The 15,665-nt window shown below is 42.5% G+C and overlaps 3 protein-coding genes across 6 annotated transcripts in view; 1 reads left to right on the top strand and 2 right to left on the bottom strand.

Annotated features, from left to right (window-relative positions):
- MTIF3 (mitochondrial translational initiation factor 3) overlaps window positions 1-15,665 on the bottom strand; it is a 203,841-nt gene that overhangs the window by 77,493 nt on the left and 110,683 nt on the right. The window lies entirely within an intron of this gene.
- Window positions 1-15,665, bottom strand: part of LNX2 (ligand of numb-protein X 2) — a 59,287-nt gene that overhangs the window by 39,774 nt on the left and 3,848 nt on the right. The window contains exon 2 of one of the 3 annotated variants that reach the window (XM_048933670.1): window positions 7,728-7,828. The exons of 1 other annotated variant lie outside the window; for it this stretch is intronic. The gene's annotated coding sequence lies outside the window, so the exon portion shown is untranslated. One more of the 3 variants, XM_048933672.1, reaches the window with a different exon arrangement.
- LOC125688121 (proteasome maturation protein) overlaps window positions 6,876-15,665 on the top strand; it is a 383,306-nt gene continuing 374,516 nt past the window's right edge. Inside the window, exon 1 of the mRNA XM_048933736.1 lies at window positions 6,876-6,879. Within this exon, the coding sequence (XP_048789693.1) occupies window positions 6,877-6,879 (3 nt within the window). The 5' untranslated portion in view covers window position 6,876. The remainder of the gene's footprint in view (window positions 6,880-15,665) is intronic.

Raw genomic sequence — 15,665 nt, 5'->3', positions numbered from 1 at the left:
TCAGTATTCCCATTTCCAAACCGAATACCTAAACGTTACTATCCACTTTCACTGGACATAATGCAAATGCCATTTGCAAATGCCAGAGTCAGCTGCCACCAAAATGTGTCACATCCCTCGAGAAACTGTCCTCTCTTTGCATTTATATAGCTCTGCCATGTGGAGAAAAAGCTCTGGACCTACACACTAGATAAAAATACACAGCAGAAAGGTGGGCTCCAAATGAGAAGGGTCCAGTTTAGATCTCAGTGGATGCTTCAGGCAGATTCACGCCTTCCTCTGCTTGAGAAAGCCTAACTGCTCACCAAATCAACATCTGAAAAAGTAGCAAAAGTGTTTTTCTTGGCATTTTTTGACTCGATATGGTTCAAAACCAATGAGGTTGGATAAAGAGCACAAAATAGAAGAATGGGTTTATTGCTAAAGAAGTCAGCACCCAGTGGAACAGATCAGAAGTGAGGGCCATTCCCTCCCTTCAGTGAGGTAAAACCTGCAGCTGTGTTTCAAAGACCCGGGGAGTGCTACAGATGCTTTTCATATCTGTTAATGACAATGGCACTTAAATGATGGCCTCACTGGTACCAGCACCGGGCTAAGGGGGCTTTGTCTGGTTTTGAGCATTTGACAGCAATCACTGTTTCATCAGAGGAACCAATATAAACTAATCTGGGAAAAACATTTGTTAGCACACCTACACTGCACCTACATGGGGCTTTCTTTAGCACGCAAGCGTCACTAACTGAAGAAAAATACCAAAAAGACAAAAGAAACTCCAACAAAACCAGTGCAGGATGGGGAAATGGGGAAAAGATATGAGGAGCAGCTGAGGCCCCTGTTGTGCTCAGCCCAGAGCAGGGCAGGCTGAGGGGAGGCCTGATGGCGGCTGCAGCTCCTCACAGGGAGCGGAGGGCAGCGCTGAGCTCTGCTCTGTGTGACAGCGACAGGGAACGGCATGGAGCTGCGTCAGGGGAGGGCGGCTGGGGGTGAGGGAAAGGGTCTGCGCCAGAGGGCGGTGGGCATGGAGCAGCTGCCCAGGGCTGTGGGCACGGCCTTGAGGTGCTGGAGCTCAGGGAGCGTTTGGACAGCGCTCTCAGACACAGGGGTTGGATTTGGGGTGGTGCTGTTTAGGTCAGCACGTCCTTTCTGTGAGCATGAACTTCCTCCATCAACATGGAGCTCATCTCACAGATTCTGTACATTTTGCCACGTGTTGCAATCAGGGAAATTCAGATTTGATTTCAAGCAAGCACGTCACATGATCACAGCATGTGATGTCCCAATGAATATCTAACAATATTTCATTAGAAAACAAAATGCTGTACTAATCTCAACCTTATTTCCTAACAAAGAAGTAAACAACTTTTACCCTCATTAAAAAGTTGAGAAATTTGCACACCATCACCAAAATATAATTAATGCACAGCCTTTAGAAGAGTCCAAAGGAGCAATTTAATTAACCACCCACTGATTTCATAAATGACAAGAACACACAAAGGTAATAGCACCTCATAATTGAAAAAGTTCCTGTTTACTTAGCTGAGCAATTGTACTGCTCTACATTATGCATAATTATGAGGAAAAATGTTTTGAACTCATTACATTCTAACTTTGTAAGCGTGAGGAAACAACACAAGACGCAAGACAGACCCACAATGTATTCCATCTATTTAATGCCTTTACCTAAGAAGCACAAAGTCACTAGCAAAAGTGAAGGTCCTAACCTTTATGAACTCTTTTAATGGTCTGTTTTTCCTCAGTTTATGTATGGAAATAATGAGCTGACCCAAAGATATTCGTTTGTGGCACATCTCACCCTGAATGAAGAGGAAATACCAACATAGAGTTGTTTTTGGTCTGAAACCAACAGCACTAGCTCTCTTCAAGAGCACAGAAGAGAGGAAAAAAAAAATACTGGCACGCCACTTCAAACAAAATATTGCCTAATGCAGGGATTTGGTTTATACCTGCGGTTCTCTCACTTTCATACAACGGGTTCCTCTATAAGCCCCAAGAAGTATTTCTGTTGAAGATCCTGTAAACTCGTTTTGCAGTCCTCAATCTTTTCTTCACGTGGGAAAGCTTCCCTTTGGCTGCTACATCCTTTATTAAAGGTGAAGAGGAGCAGCTTTTATCAAGCTAGGAAAATAATGTAACAAAATACATGAAAGCCTTCCTCTTTTCTCTCTTTTTTTTTAATTTTTATTTTTTTTTTAGATATACTGAATCTGTATTCCTGCTAGCACTTAAAAAACTCAAAATGACTCTATGCTGTTTCTTTATAACCATCAAAGTCTACCCAATTGAATACAAAATAGTAACAACTGAATTTATAAGGTGTCCATCTCCCTATGCAATGGATGCAGGGAAAGCAGACACTCATACCTGTTTTGCAGCATATATGATTTTAACAAGAAAAACAGACACTAGAGATTCAGTGGATCCACAGACTAACAGCCTTCACTTGCAGCACACCACAGAACAAGCTGCAGGGGCCTGACCTTCCAGCAGCCCTGGTATGCAAGGATATATGTAAGCAGCTGCCTTGTAAAGCAGCCCGAAATCACCAGTCCCACCTGTCCCTGGGATGACACACACGTGGCACTGGCTCTCTGTCCATGTGCCACAGGAAGAGTGCCTCATAATACAAATTATACCATTAAGTGCTGATCCCAGCAGTATGGGTGTGCGATATATCAAACTGAAGCAATGAATTTGCTTGCACACATTAAATATACATTTCTATAACTCTTCAACTAACAGAGATCTTTACTATTTGGTATTAGCTATTTGTGTTAATTGCTCCTGAGAGTTTCTCATTTTTCAGAGTTACGATATTTGCTCAAGCTGCAGCAGACCATGGTCAGGCCAATCCAGACACATTTGCTGCCGGTCCCAAGTGCCCCTAAACAGCTCTTTGAAGTGTGAATCCTTCCATTACTACTACACACCATGGTTTATTTACTAATTAGAGGAGGAAAAGAGGATTCTTAAATAAACACTGTAAGGCAGACTTCTATTCATTTTTCTGACTCTTTTCTAAGTCTTCCCAGTTTCACAGAATCGTAGGGGTTGGAAGGGACCTCCAGAGATCATCGAGTCCAACCCCCCTGCCAAAGCAGGTTCCCTACACCAGGTAGCACAGGTAGGCATCCAGGCAGGTCTTGAACATCTCCAGAGAAGGAGACTCCACCACCTCCCTGGGCAGCCTGTTCCAGTGCTCCGTCACCTCACTGTAAAGAAGTTCTTGCGCATGTTTGTGCGGAACTTCCTATGCTCCAGTTTCCGGCCGTTTCCCCTTGTCCTGTCTCCACTCACCACTGAAAAGAGTTTGGCCTCGCCATTCTGCCCCCCACACCTTAGATATTTATAGGCCTGGATCAGGTCCCCTCTCAGTCTTCTTTTCTCAAGGCTGAACAGACCCAGTTCACTCAGCCTTTCCTCATAGGAGAGATGCTCCAGGCCCATCACCATCTTTGTGGCCCTCCGCTGGACTCTTTCCAAAAGATCCATGCCTTAAAAGTTGTTTGTTCTTGTTTACGAGTGCTAACTCTAAAAGTGCTCCCACCAAAGCTGCAGGCTGCCTGTGCCCACTGTGCTTAACTTCAGTGCTCCCTCACTCTTTCGTCCTTACTCTGAGGACTGGCAGGCACATTACCTTACCTGAACATGGAGCTGTTTTCCAGTGGTTAATTCTGATGACTCCTGCATGCTTTCAGGATGTATTTATTCAGCCTGTAAAAATGGTTTAGATTTTCTGCTTCTAAACACTGGAGAAAATATATCGCTTAAATTGTAATACATGATTCAACAGCCTGCAGCTTCCAAAATGATCTGGACTGCACAATATTGCTGACTTGTTCCCACCATTTACTACTGCAATAAACTTGATCAGAATTGCCTCCTTTCTTCCATGCTGCTAAGGAATTTTGGAAGAAAATGATGCTTCAAAGCTCCTTTATAGAACTTTGTTTGGTGGGCATGGTGGTAATGGGTCAACGATCGGACTACGTGATCTTTTCCAACCTTAACTGTGCTAGATTGATTACGTTCCTCACCAACAACTGCACTCACAGTTTCTTAAGCAGTCTCACCTGGAGTAAGCTGTCATGGCACACAGATTTCACCACGCCAAGTAAACTAGGTAATAAATATTAGAACAGTGCTAGTGGAAGGCTTAACCATAAAATGTCATATTCCACTGGAAAAGTCTCAAAGAGCCATGTGGTTAGTATAAGCTATCAAAAGTCAACTGGGCTGTGGGATGGAGAAAAATGAAAAGGTAGTCCTTACCAGTACAGGAGAGCTCTGATTCTTAGATTATCAAAACTTACAATTGAAAAAAAGCAGAAATATAACTACAGATCCTGAACATCCTCAAAACCCATCTATAGAAATTCCTGTACTGATCAAGTTTTTTTTTTAATTTTTAAACAAATTAAAGGATACCTATTTCCCCCAAGCTTTCTGCCACACAGATTTTAAGTGCTGGAGCTGTGGAACTTTTGCTTACTATCTCAACAGGCAGTGTGGAGGGGAAGTCAACCACTAAAGTCCTCGCTCTTGCCTCCTGGTGATCTCTGAACACATTTCTATGGAAATGAAGGATGGATGCAAGAAGGTAAGTTTTTAAGTTATCAAAATACATAAAGAAGTTAATTTTACATCTCACACAGGCAAAATAAGTCTTACACAGTGGAAATAACTGTTTCTCCTGGATTAGTTTCTGCTTCCATCAGGTTGTGGCACAGAAAAGTAACTTAAGAGTTTTACAGCTCTTTAGATAAGTGTCAGAACAATAAAGCTCACCATATATATTCACCTATTTAACTCAGAAGAGCTATTTTTTTGCTATTTTAAAAAAATTAGCTTACAAGTAAAATGTATTTTATTATCATTCCTGATAGTCAACCTTATTTAAATTTTACAAGAATAATGAGCATAAACAATACAATTTTCTGAAGGAACTGGGCTTGTTCAGCCTGAAAAAGAGAAGGCTGTGGGGAGACCTCACTGAGGCCTTCCAATATCTAAAGGCAGTTTATAAACATGAGGGAAATCAACTTTTTACAGGGGTAAATAGCTACAGGACAAGGGGGAATGGTTTTAAACTAAAGGAAGGGAGATTTAGATTGGATGTTGGGGGAATTTTTTTACTGAGAGAGTGGTGAGGTGCTGAAACAGGCTGCCCCAGAGGTTATGGATGCCCCATCCCTGGAGGTGTTTAAGGCAAGGCTGGGTAGAGCCCTGGGCAACTTGATCTAGTACCTGACCTAGCACTTGATCTAGCAGCTGGCAACCCTGCCTGTGCTAGGGGGGGCTGGAACTTGATGATCCTCGAGGTTCCTTCCAACCCAAACCATGCTATGATTCTAAGAATTTCATGCTTAAATACAGCTTTAACTTTTAAACTCTAAACTTCTGACTTAAACACAAATCAAAGCACTTACTTCTTGCCCTCTGCCACCAAAGAAGGCTCACATTTGATTTCTACCACTGAAATGCACAATAGCTGGTATTTTGCTGCAGAACATAATTTATTAAGTGACAGAGTCTTGACTTGAGGGCAGAACTACTGCTGCCAAAAATCTCATCTCTACATAAAGTTTCTTTTATATTCTTAAAACAAGGACGAATGGAAAATAAAGCATGGTCCAAAATGTTTTTCAGGTTTTCTCTGCACACAAGCAACCTAACGTGACACCAATTCTTCTGTATAGAAGAGTGCTGGGCAGCCCATTGACATTCTTCAGCTGAATCATTTGTTATCTTTTAGCAAATAGCTGGTAGCAGCTATTTGCATTTCCCAGGCTTGCCTGTAACTTGGAGCTGTAAGAACAGCCTCAGGGTGGCCTTCACCAGCATTACCTCATTTCAGATTTCAAGAGACCAGGAGAAGCACACATGCTCAGCTACAACATCTCAGCCAAGGTGCCTGCTAGCTTGCAAAACCAGAACTTCTCATGCCACCTCAGATTAACGTGACAGTCTCCCAATATCTCTGTGAGCACTACTGCAAGGGGAGGTTGTGGTGCTGTGGGGGTCAGCCGCTTCTCCTGTGTAACAAGTGATAGGATGAGAGGGAACCAACCACCTCAAGTTGTGCCGGGGAGGTTGGATATTAGGAAAAATTTATTCTCTGAAAGAGTGCTCAGGCACTGGAATGGGCTGCCCAGGGAGGTGGTGGAGTCACCATCCTTGGAGGTGTTTGAGAAGCATTTAGATGCGGTGCTAAGGGACATGGTTTAGTAGGGAAATATTGGTGGTAGATGGATAGTTGAGCTCAATGATCTTGGATGTCTTTTCCAACTTTGGTGGTTCTGCGTCCCTAAACTCAGTTTCAGAAGGTCCCTCAGGTACATTTTATATGCAATTTCTTATTAAAAAAAAAGTACATGGTCCTACATGTCCAAGTATATTGAGGACAAATTTAGTTCTTTCCACACAAAACCTTCCTTCACTTTGTAGCCTAATACGCATCAGGACTGTTAAAGTCACAGAAACCTCTTAAATAAAACACTGAGAAAATTTTTATTCCAGAATTACTTTGCAGTATAACTAGAATGGTACTCCTCCTTCACTGCAACATTATTTTGTGGTACTAACTCAAAAGTTCAAACCATTTTCATTTCTTTATTACTAGTAGCAATCTAGGAAATGCTGCCATCAATAGTAAATCTACATGAAGTAACACTCCTTCAGTGCATTTTGTGCATAGCAATCAGTTCATAACGCAATCTTGTGTTGTTTAAAATTCAGTTTATTCTTCAATTACTCTGCTAGCTCAACTCTAATTTATTATATTTTCTGGTACATTTGATTTTGGATATTATGACATCCTGGCTCATGCCATTAGAGGCGAAACATAAAATGGTGAGGATGTCTAGAGACAGCTAGAGAATAAGATAGCAACAGCCTGGAAAATTAAGAATATCACTGTCTGTACTCAGCTAAACTTCTGCGTTAGCAATAAAAAATACGCTGGCAGTATTTCTCTGATTTTCTTCCTGACATCCAGGAGTAGCCTCAGGGGCACCATAAACCTCAGCAGCACAAAACAGCAGTAAAGGTACAGGGTGAGCTCGCTGGGTATGCATGGCAGATTTGCAGCAATAATCAAAGCCAGAAGTGGTGAGTTCTGTCATCAGGCAACTCACCTCAGCAAGCAAGCACTGCTCTCACGTGTCTTTCCACTTTTTCTGTCAGACTTGTGGAAGGTTGGCCTAGAGGTGATCCTTGCCCTCTTGCCAGAACTCACGAGGCCAGACCTGGAGTGCTGGGTCCAGTCCTGGGCCTTCCAGTACAAGAGACACCTATCAAGCAAACTTGCTGAGGGTACACTCAATTCTGCTATCCAGATCACTGATAAAGATGCTGAAACGCACTAGTCCCAGGACTGGTCCCTTGGGGAACACCACTCATTGATGACCTCCACCTGGACACAGAGCCATTGACCACAACCCTTTGGCTGCAACCATCCATCCAGTTCTTCACTCTCTGAGCAGTCAACCCTTGATATCTCTCCAATTTAGATAAAAGGATGTGGTGTGGGATTGTGGGACCACATCAAAGGTTTTACAGAAGTCCAGGTAGATGACATCAGCTGTGCTTCCTTTGTCTGCAGTGATGCTGTCACTTCATCACAGAAGGTCACAGTATTTGTCAGGCATTATCTGCCCTTGGTAAAGCTGTGCTGACTGTCTCAGACCACATCCTTGTCTTGCACGCACCTTCATAACATAGTTTCCAGGAGGATCTATTCTATTACTTTCCCAGGCACAGACATGAAGTTCAACATCCTGTAGATTCCCAGTTCTCCCATTTGCCTGTTCTTAAAAAAAAAAAAAAAAAAAAAAAAAAAAATGATGTTTCCCTTTTTCCATACACTAGGGACTTTCAAGACATGAGTTTCTGAATACAATGGAAAGCTGCTTAGCAATCACATCAGTTGAGACAGTTTAGAACGGAGAAGTGATGGCTCAGAGAGATCTCATCAGTGTCTGAATACCTGAAGGGAGGGTGCTAAGGGGCAGGAGCCAGGCTCTTCTCAGATATGCCTAGTACCATTACTGTGAGCAAGGAACACACAGGAATTTCCCTCTGAACATCAGAAAGCACTTCTCTGTCATGGAGGTGATGGAGCACTGGCACTGGGTGCCCAGAGGCTGTGAAGTCTCCTCCCTGGAGATCTCCCAAAGCCAGCTGGATACCCTGCTCTGGGTGTCCCTGCTCGAGTAGGACTGGGCACCTCTAGAGGTCCCTTCCACCTCAGTGATTCTTCAAAGGCCTTCTGGAGACAGCCACTACATTGAAAGGCACAGGGAACAGCTGTGGGCATTGGGGAGAGCAGTATGTACTTCCATCTGCTATTTCTCTGCTCTCCTCTCCAGCAACAGCTGGGTGTCCAACTGCTTTTTATCACTTGCTCTGGCTTCGGTGCCTGAGGGGGGACCATAAAGGAATGCCACAAAGAAGAGCCAGGGAATTAGTGTGGAGGGAGGCCAAGGAACAAGAATGAAGCTGCACAAAGGACAGGTCCTGCCCCAACCTTCCCACTGCCCTGAGTGCCAAATACAGACACAGAATGCCATCTCTCCTACCACTCAGCACACACAAAAGAAACTGAGACATTTCTAAATGCAACTGATACTACCTAAATTGATTTATTTTTTTTTTAAAGCCATGCATACCCTTGGTCCTAACTACCAAAGGGCATTTCTTTCTCTCAGCATCCAAGGTGAAGCAACAGAGGGCAGCTAAAGCCCTCACAGCAACGTTTCTCAAGACTGCGGGCAGAACCAAGGGCTTGGAACACATTCACCTATGGGCACAGCGCCAAGCCCACCTGCTTACTCAGGGTTTTGCCAGCAAAGGCAGCTATCACCATACTGATTTGTCCTTCAAAGGTGCATCCTATCGTGCTCGCTTCTGCTGCTATGCCTTGCATGTGAACTCCTGCTCACAAGGAGGAAGGATGTAGAGGACAGATGTTGCTGGAGAAGAGGCCATCTGAATGTCTGTCTTCTTCCCCACGCACAGCAGATTCTGACAGTTTCAAGCTAGAGAAAACCCTCATGCCTGCATAGTTTGCACCCTCCAACAAATTCCACCCAGGGATTTGAAAAATTTATATGAAGAACTGGGATGCAAGAGACTCCCCTTACTTATTAAGCATTATGACAAGACCCAGCATAACGAAGCACCACACTGCACAAGTGCTGCAATAGTTATTCTCACTTTAGTGTATGGTTATTATGAAAAATATACTGACCATATTCTTCAAAAACAAATGACAACTTCAGCTCCAACTGTTTTCTCTCTGGAATTCCTTATACTCATAAATGACTTGTCTATATTTACACTGCAAATCAATTTGGATGCTCTGGTGCCCTAGTGTACCTGCTCTCATTACTCAGTATTGCAAGTGAACTGTGAATCAAGACAGGAGACTCAATTTCACCTCCCAGTGTGAATACAATAATCATCAATAATTTACATTAGTCAACTTTATTTGGGGCACTGCCTAGTGAATGTAATGGAGACTTAAAAGTACGTACCAAGAAGAGTAGGATTTGCACACAGCATGATTTGATAATCTGAAAAATCCCTCAGTACACAAAGGAAGTTCACAGATAATCGTATTAAAGATTAGAGTTGTTTTAAAACAATGAATAATGTATTCTAGAACATCTGGAAAGAAAGATGGTAGTTTTAAAAAATCAAAACCTTGGGGAAAAAATAGTTTTCCCCTCAAACACAAACAGTATTTCACTTTATTAAATCCTAATCCTCTCCAATTCATGTTAAAGCAGAGCACTTTTCCACTAAAGAGTTTTATCAATGTACTTAAATACAATTTCATAAATAAATATTTAAATACATTTAAATTTTAATATTTCATTCTCACAGGATCACAGAACCATACTGAATTGGAAGGGATCTTTAAACGTCAGCTGGTCCAATCCCTGCAATGAACAGGGACACTACAACTAGATCAGGTGCTCAGAGCCTTGTGCAGCCTGGCCTTGAGTGCTTCCAGGGATAGGGCATCCATCACCTCTCAGGGCAACCTGTGCCAGTGCCTCATCACACTGATCATAAAAGAACTTCTTTCTTACACCTAATCCATATCTCCCATCTTTTACTTTGAAACCATACCCCTTGTTCTACCACAACAGACTGTTTAGCAGAGTCTGTCCTCTTCTTTCTTACAGTCCCTCTTTATATACCAGAAGGCCACTCTCAGGTCACCTTAGAGCCTTCTCTTCTCCAGGCTGAACAGCCCCAGCTCTCTCAGCCTGTCCTTGTAGGAAACTTCTACCATCCCTTGGATCATTTTTGTGGCCCTCGTCTGGATGCACTCCAACAGCTCCATGTCTCTCCTGCACTGAAGACTCCACATCTGCATGCAGTACTCCAGGTGAGGCCTCACCAGTGCAGAGCAGAGGGGCAGGATCACCTTCCTTGCTCTGCTTGCCATGCTGCTTTGAATGCAGCCCAGGATTCAGTTGGCTTTCTGGGCTGCGAGGGCACATTCTTGGCTTATGCCCAGCTTGTCATCCATCCATACTCCAAAGTAATTTTCAGCAGGACTGTGCTCTATCCTTTCGTCCCCCAGCAAGTACTGATAGCAAGGGTTTGTATGACCCGGGTGCAAGATGCTGCACTTGAATTTGTTGAACCTCATGAGGTTCTCCTGGACCCAATAGTCAGCCTGTCTAGGTGTCTCTGAATGGCACCCCATCCCTCTGATGCGCTGACCATACCACACAGCTTGGTGCCATCCACAACCTCACTGAGGTTTTACGTGATCCCACTGTCAGTGTCACTAATGAAGATGCTGAAGAGCACCTGTCCCAGTACTGAGCCCTGAGGGACACCACTTGTCACTGGTCTCCATCTGGTCATTGAGCCACTGTGACCAATATCCACTGCTTCTCATGAAACAATCTGTTATTCACCATTTTTGTTGTTGCTTCAATTTTATTTCAAATCTGAAAAACAGGTTTACTTTAAGTCAGACTACAAAGTTTTGTTTTGTTTTGTTTTTTTTAAAGACAGATCTTAATGTCTGGGCTACAGCATCATATAACATATTTTCCTAACAAAAGCAAACCAATGTCTTTTTATATGCACCAATGCATCAGATGGAAAATGAAGAGAATAATTCCTATGTTACCTCATAAAAAGTTTATTACTTTTCCCATCACTAATTTACTGTTTTCCAAACTTTTGTTGCGGAGATTTATGTGAACCTCCTCCCCCAATAAAACTGGTTAATGACATTTTCTACAATCAGTGTTGCTAATATTTATACAGATCATCTAGTTAAAGAACACATCTTTGAAGCTCCTCACCAGTATAACTGCTGACAGCACCAGAGGAATAAAGTTACTCCACAACTAGAAGTAAAAGCAAAGCTGCAGTGGAAATAAGCACTTAAGTTGGTAAAAAAAAATAGTCTGGATCAGATTTCTGTTGAGTCCCTTTACCAATTATAATTTCATTCACTATCTTTGTTTTATTAACAAATGTCTATACATAAATACGTAGAAACTTACTATATATAAAATTTTGATAAGAGTAGAATGCTAATGAGATTTGTACCAGCAGCAATTCAGCCCTAGCAAAGGGATCCTATGATGGGTGCCTTGCTATAATTACATAACGAGGCTGAATTCAGTGACTTTCCTGTAAGCAGAACCAGACAGAAGAATGATTGTGCCCACAAAAGGACCTCATGGAGTCCCAGATGTGCATTAAATTGTACAATCAAATTCTAGGGATGACTGAGTATTATTCAGAATGTGATGCATCATCTAAAAATCTGCATATATAATATAAGGGAGCAGCTATTCCTAACACCTATTAGCACATTGTAGGGAAGCCTCTCCCTCTTCCCATCTCATTTAGCCTTAAAATGTAGCAGGTTTTATAGTATGTTACTTCACCTACTAGAGCAAAACACCTCTTCTACTCTGAGTCAATATCCCAGCTCAGAACTTCCCTCTTTGAAACAACAGCATCTTGTCATTACTGCACCCTAACTGCACTGCAGCTCTGCAAAGCAAGTTGCCTTCACTACACTTGAGATTGTTCTTTAAAGACAAATGGGAGCTGTTGTGAGATCTGTATTGTTGTAATAATTTATAGGAAATAACATGTCAAACTGTATCCAAAAGCTCTTCATCAAACATCCCCCACTTCATAATGTCATGACATCTAGCGATGAACATTTCCTGGCTTCACAGCTTCCCAAACTTCTCAAAATATTATTTAGGAAAATATTACACTTCTATGGCATTTCTGTACTAGCATGGCACACATCTCTTACTGCTGAAGAAAGAACTGTAACAGTTTCATTTCACACTCCAGTAATCTGGAATTCTGCATTACCACTCACTTTTGTGTTAATTTTCCCATAGATTCTCTTTTTCTGCTTACATGACAAGACAGTTCAGGTCAAGAGCACAGACACTCTGGGCTGTTGATTCTCCTTTTTACTGCTACTCATTTATCTTCACTTTTGGTTTACTGGTGTTTTAGTTTCATCTGGGACAGAATTGTTTTCTTCAGAGCATCTGCTGTGATGCCATGTTCTGGTTCTAGAAGAAAACCAATGTTGATAACACAGTGATGCTTATAGCTGCTGCTAAGCAGTGTTGGACTAAGCCAAGGTCATTCACAGCAAAAGGCCCAAGGAGCTGGGAGGAAACAGAACAATGAAAGCTGACTTACACTGGCCAGAGACATTCCATGCCATATGATGTCATGTGGAAGAAGTTCTGAAGGGGGTAGCCTTTCATTTGGCCCTCTTCTGCCGCTCAGGGGGTGAACTGGGCATTGGTCAGGGTGAATAATAGCTTGAGAATCACTTGTTCTATATGCACACACCCACAAAAAAAAGGCTAATAGTTGTGACTATCTTGGTAAATAGTTTTATCTCAACCCATGAGTTCTATTTTGCTCTTTCAAATTCCCTCATCCCATTGGGAAGTGGGGGGAATAAGTAAACAACTATGAGGTGCTGAGCCACCTGCTGAGTTAAACCACAACAACTGGAAAGTTAATTTTCCCTGAAGAAGGCAGAAGAACCACAGTCAATAGGTAAGTCAGCAGCTATCAGTCAAAATGGTTTTCAGAGGGGGAAAACTCCCCACAGCTACAAATGCAAGTATTATTTATACTGAACCATGCCCACGCTGTTAGAATATACCATGAGAGCTTACTGCTTTACAGACAGCGATGCCTAATTCAGCTCCTCACTTCCAACTGGACAGACACACAGCACAAGCTGCAGGATATGATGTATCAGCACAGAGCAGACATGCTGAGCCATCCAGCAGGTAACAGGTACTGCACAGCGGTTATCTGCCAGACTAAGTGGAATTTTAATAGGTGATTTGAAAAGGAAACATTTGTTTGGTTGTCTCTAAATTCTTACAAAGTTTTATCATGCTCATGTGAAGATCCAACAAACATCTTTGTACGGCATTCAGATTCAATACACAACAGATCCATAAGCACACAAACATATCTGCATGTTTAGCCCCAGGTAACCTTGAGAATAGCTTCATTTTTAGCATTTTAGGCATTAGAATAGTTCAGAAGCAAAAGGCAATTCTGAAAGCAGTGCTGAACAAAGAGCATTTCATACTCCTTTGCTGTAAGGCAGGACACCTTGTGATTTTTAAGGTTTCCATCTTAATTTGAAGAAGCAATGACAGCTCAGTAATGGACTACTTGTAAAATAGTCCTGCAATGGACTTACTCTCATTTTTAGTTAGCATAAAAGCAGGATCTAGCACAGAAGCAGAACTATTTTATTGATTTATTAGGATCTGCATGTCAGGTAAGCTTCATTTACTCACCCAAAAGGCTGAGAGATCTCCCCTAGAACAAACAAGTAAAAAGCACAGGAAACAGGCTGCACAGCAGGCAGTCCCAGTCAACCTGCTCTCAAAGATGCATCATTTAAAAAGTGTTTAAAAGCTTTAAACAACAACAACAACCAAACCTTCTTTCAATTAAAAACAGGGGCAGCTTCACACTGGGTGAAGTATATGATTAAAGCTGTATGAATGTAAGGGAATTTGCAGCAAACTCTTAAAAAGACCAAAAAGCCTCTGGAAGAAATTAGGATCTACGTGGTCTGGTGATGCATCAGCTTTTACTTATAGTTACTTCAGTCTGGTTACAAACTTAAAACTCGACAAAAGAACTACAACTAGGGAAAATGCTGATGTGCCGTACGGGTCCACATCAGCATTAAAGAATGGACCATTGATAAGCGAAGCAGCAACAAGACATCCCCTAAATGAGTTAGTACAGCTGATAGTTGTTCCTTCCCCCCCCTTCCCCCCCCTTCCCCCCCCCCACATAACTTGGAGCCTCCAGAAGAGTAGAAGCAGGTCAAATTAAATCCATAAACACAGACCATATGAGAAGCTACCTATGCTGGAATTGGGATGCAGTCATCCTAAGAGCTGGGGGGGGATTCTTAGTTTTGCTTTGGTTTTGCATATGTAGCAGGTGGCAATGTCAGGGGAACAATCCTGATGACATCGCTATGCCAGCAAAAACTCAGTATAGGTCTATTACACAGACAGAGAACATCTGCTGACGCAGCTCATTTCTGTGGTAGTAAAACAAGGTACCCAGACAGAAGCACACTCACACTGTAACAAACTAAATGCACTAAGAAGGCTCATTTATACCAGCCAATCTCCACACACCTCTCCCCTAGAATGTCTGCCAGAAAACTCATGACACATTAGGGTTTTGAAGTCTTGCTTGTGTATCAGAATAGCTCACCATGTGCTGGGCCTTACAGAACAAAATTCCCATAGCAGAACAAGCTGGCTTATCTGGATACCATACAATTACTGTAGGTACCTGTGCTCACCCCAGAGCACCAGCCCATAAGTGACTGACAACAGCATCCCAATGGGCTCTGCTGGCTTGTGCAAGCTCTTGGGGAGATAATCATGAAAACACAAGACTGTAATGTTATCCCCAGGGGCTGCAATGGGGGCAGCACACTGCAAAAATCATTCTCCCTTACAGAATGTCCCACAGCAGAAGCGGGATCTGGCTACCTATTTTCCACAGTGTGCTGACCAATGTGACAGCACTACACCACTACAGTCAATGCCATCCAAAAACCCCATTCTTCAGCCACAGTTCCCTGCTCTCTGCTCACATGAGACTGTATGCTCCCTTAATGTACATCACCCCCAACTGTGCTCTGTTCCAAGCAACACTGCAGCAAGGACAAATAAGGTTATTTCCATATTCTTCATTATCTAGAGCAACTTATTTACAACATTTTAAAATAGCATCTATACATGCATTGGATATATTCCTCAGTCAGACTGATTTTTGCTCTAAAAGCAACAGTTCTTCCTAACCATTCTGTGTATTCACTCCACTGAACAGAAGTTAAGCGCTAGAGAACCTACAAGGAAATGTGAAGACACTTCTTACTGCAGAATGAAGGGAAAACTGCCAGACAAATGCAACACCCACCACTCAACACAAAGCAAAGCAACTCCACCTTTCCACAGACCAGCAGGCAAACATTAACTTAGAATATAACATTCAAAGGATTGCAGAATTATTTAAATTGGAAGGAACCTTTGAAGATCATCTAGTCCAGCCCCTCTGCA

Source organism: Lagopus muta, chromosome 1 (assembly GCF_023343835.1).
Source record: "Lagopus muta isolate bLagMut1 chromosome 1, bLagMut1 primary, whole genome shotgun sequence".
NCBI classification, from domain to species: domain Eukaryota; kingdom Metazoa; phylum Chordata; class Aves; order Galliformes; family Phasianidae; genus Lagopus; species Lagopus muta.
The sequence above is the reverse complement of the archived record's forward strand: the minus strand, read 5'-3'. Positions and strand labels throughout refer to the sequence as shown.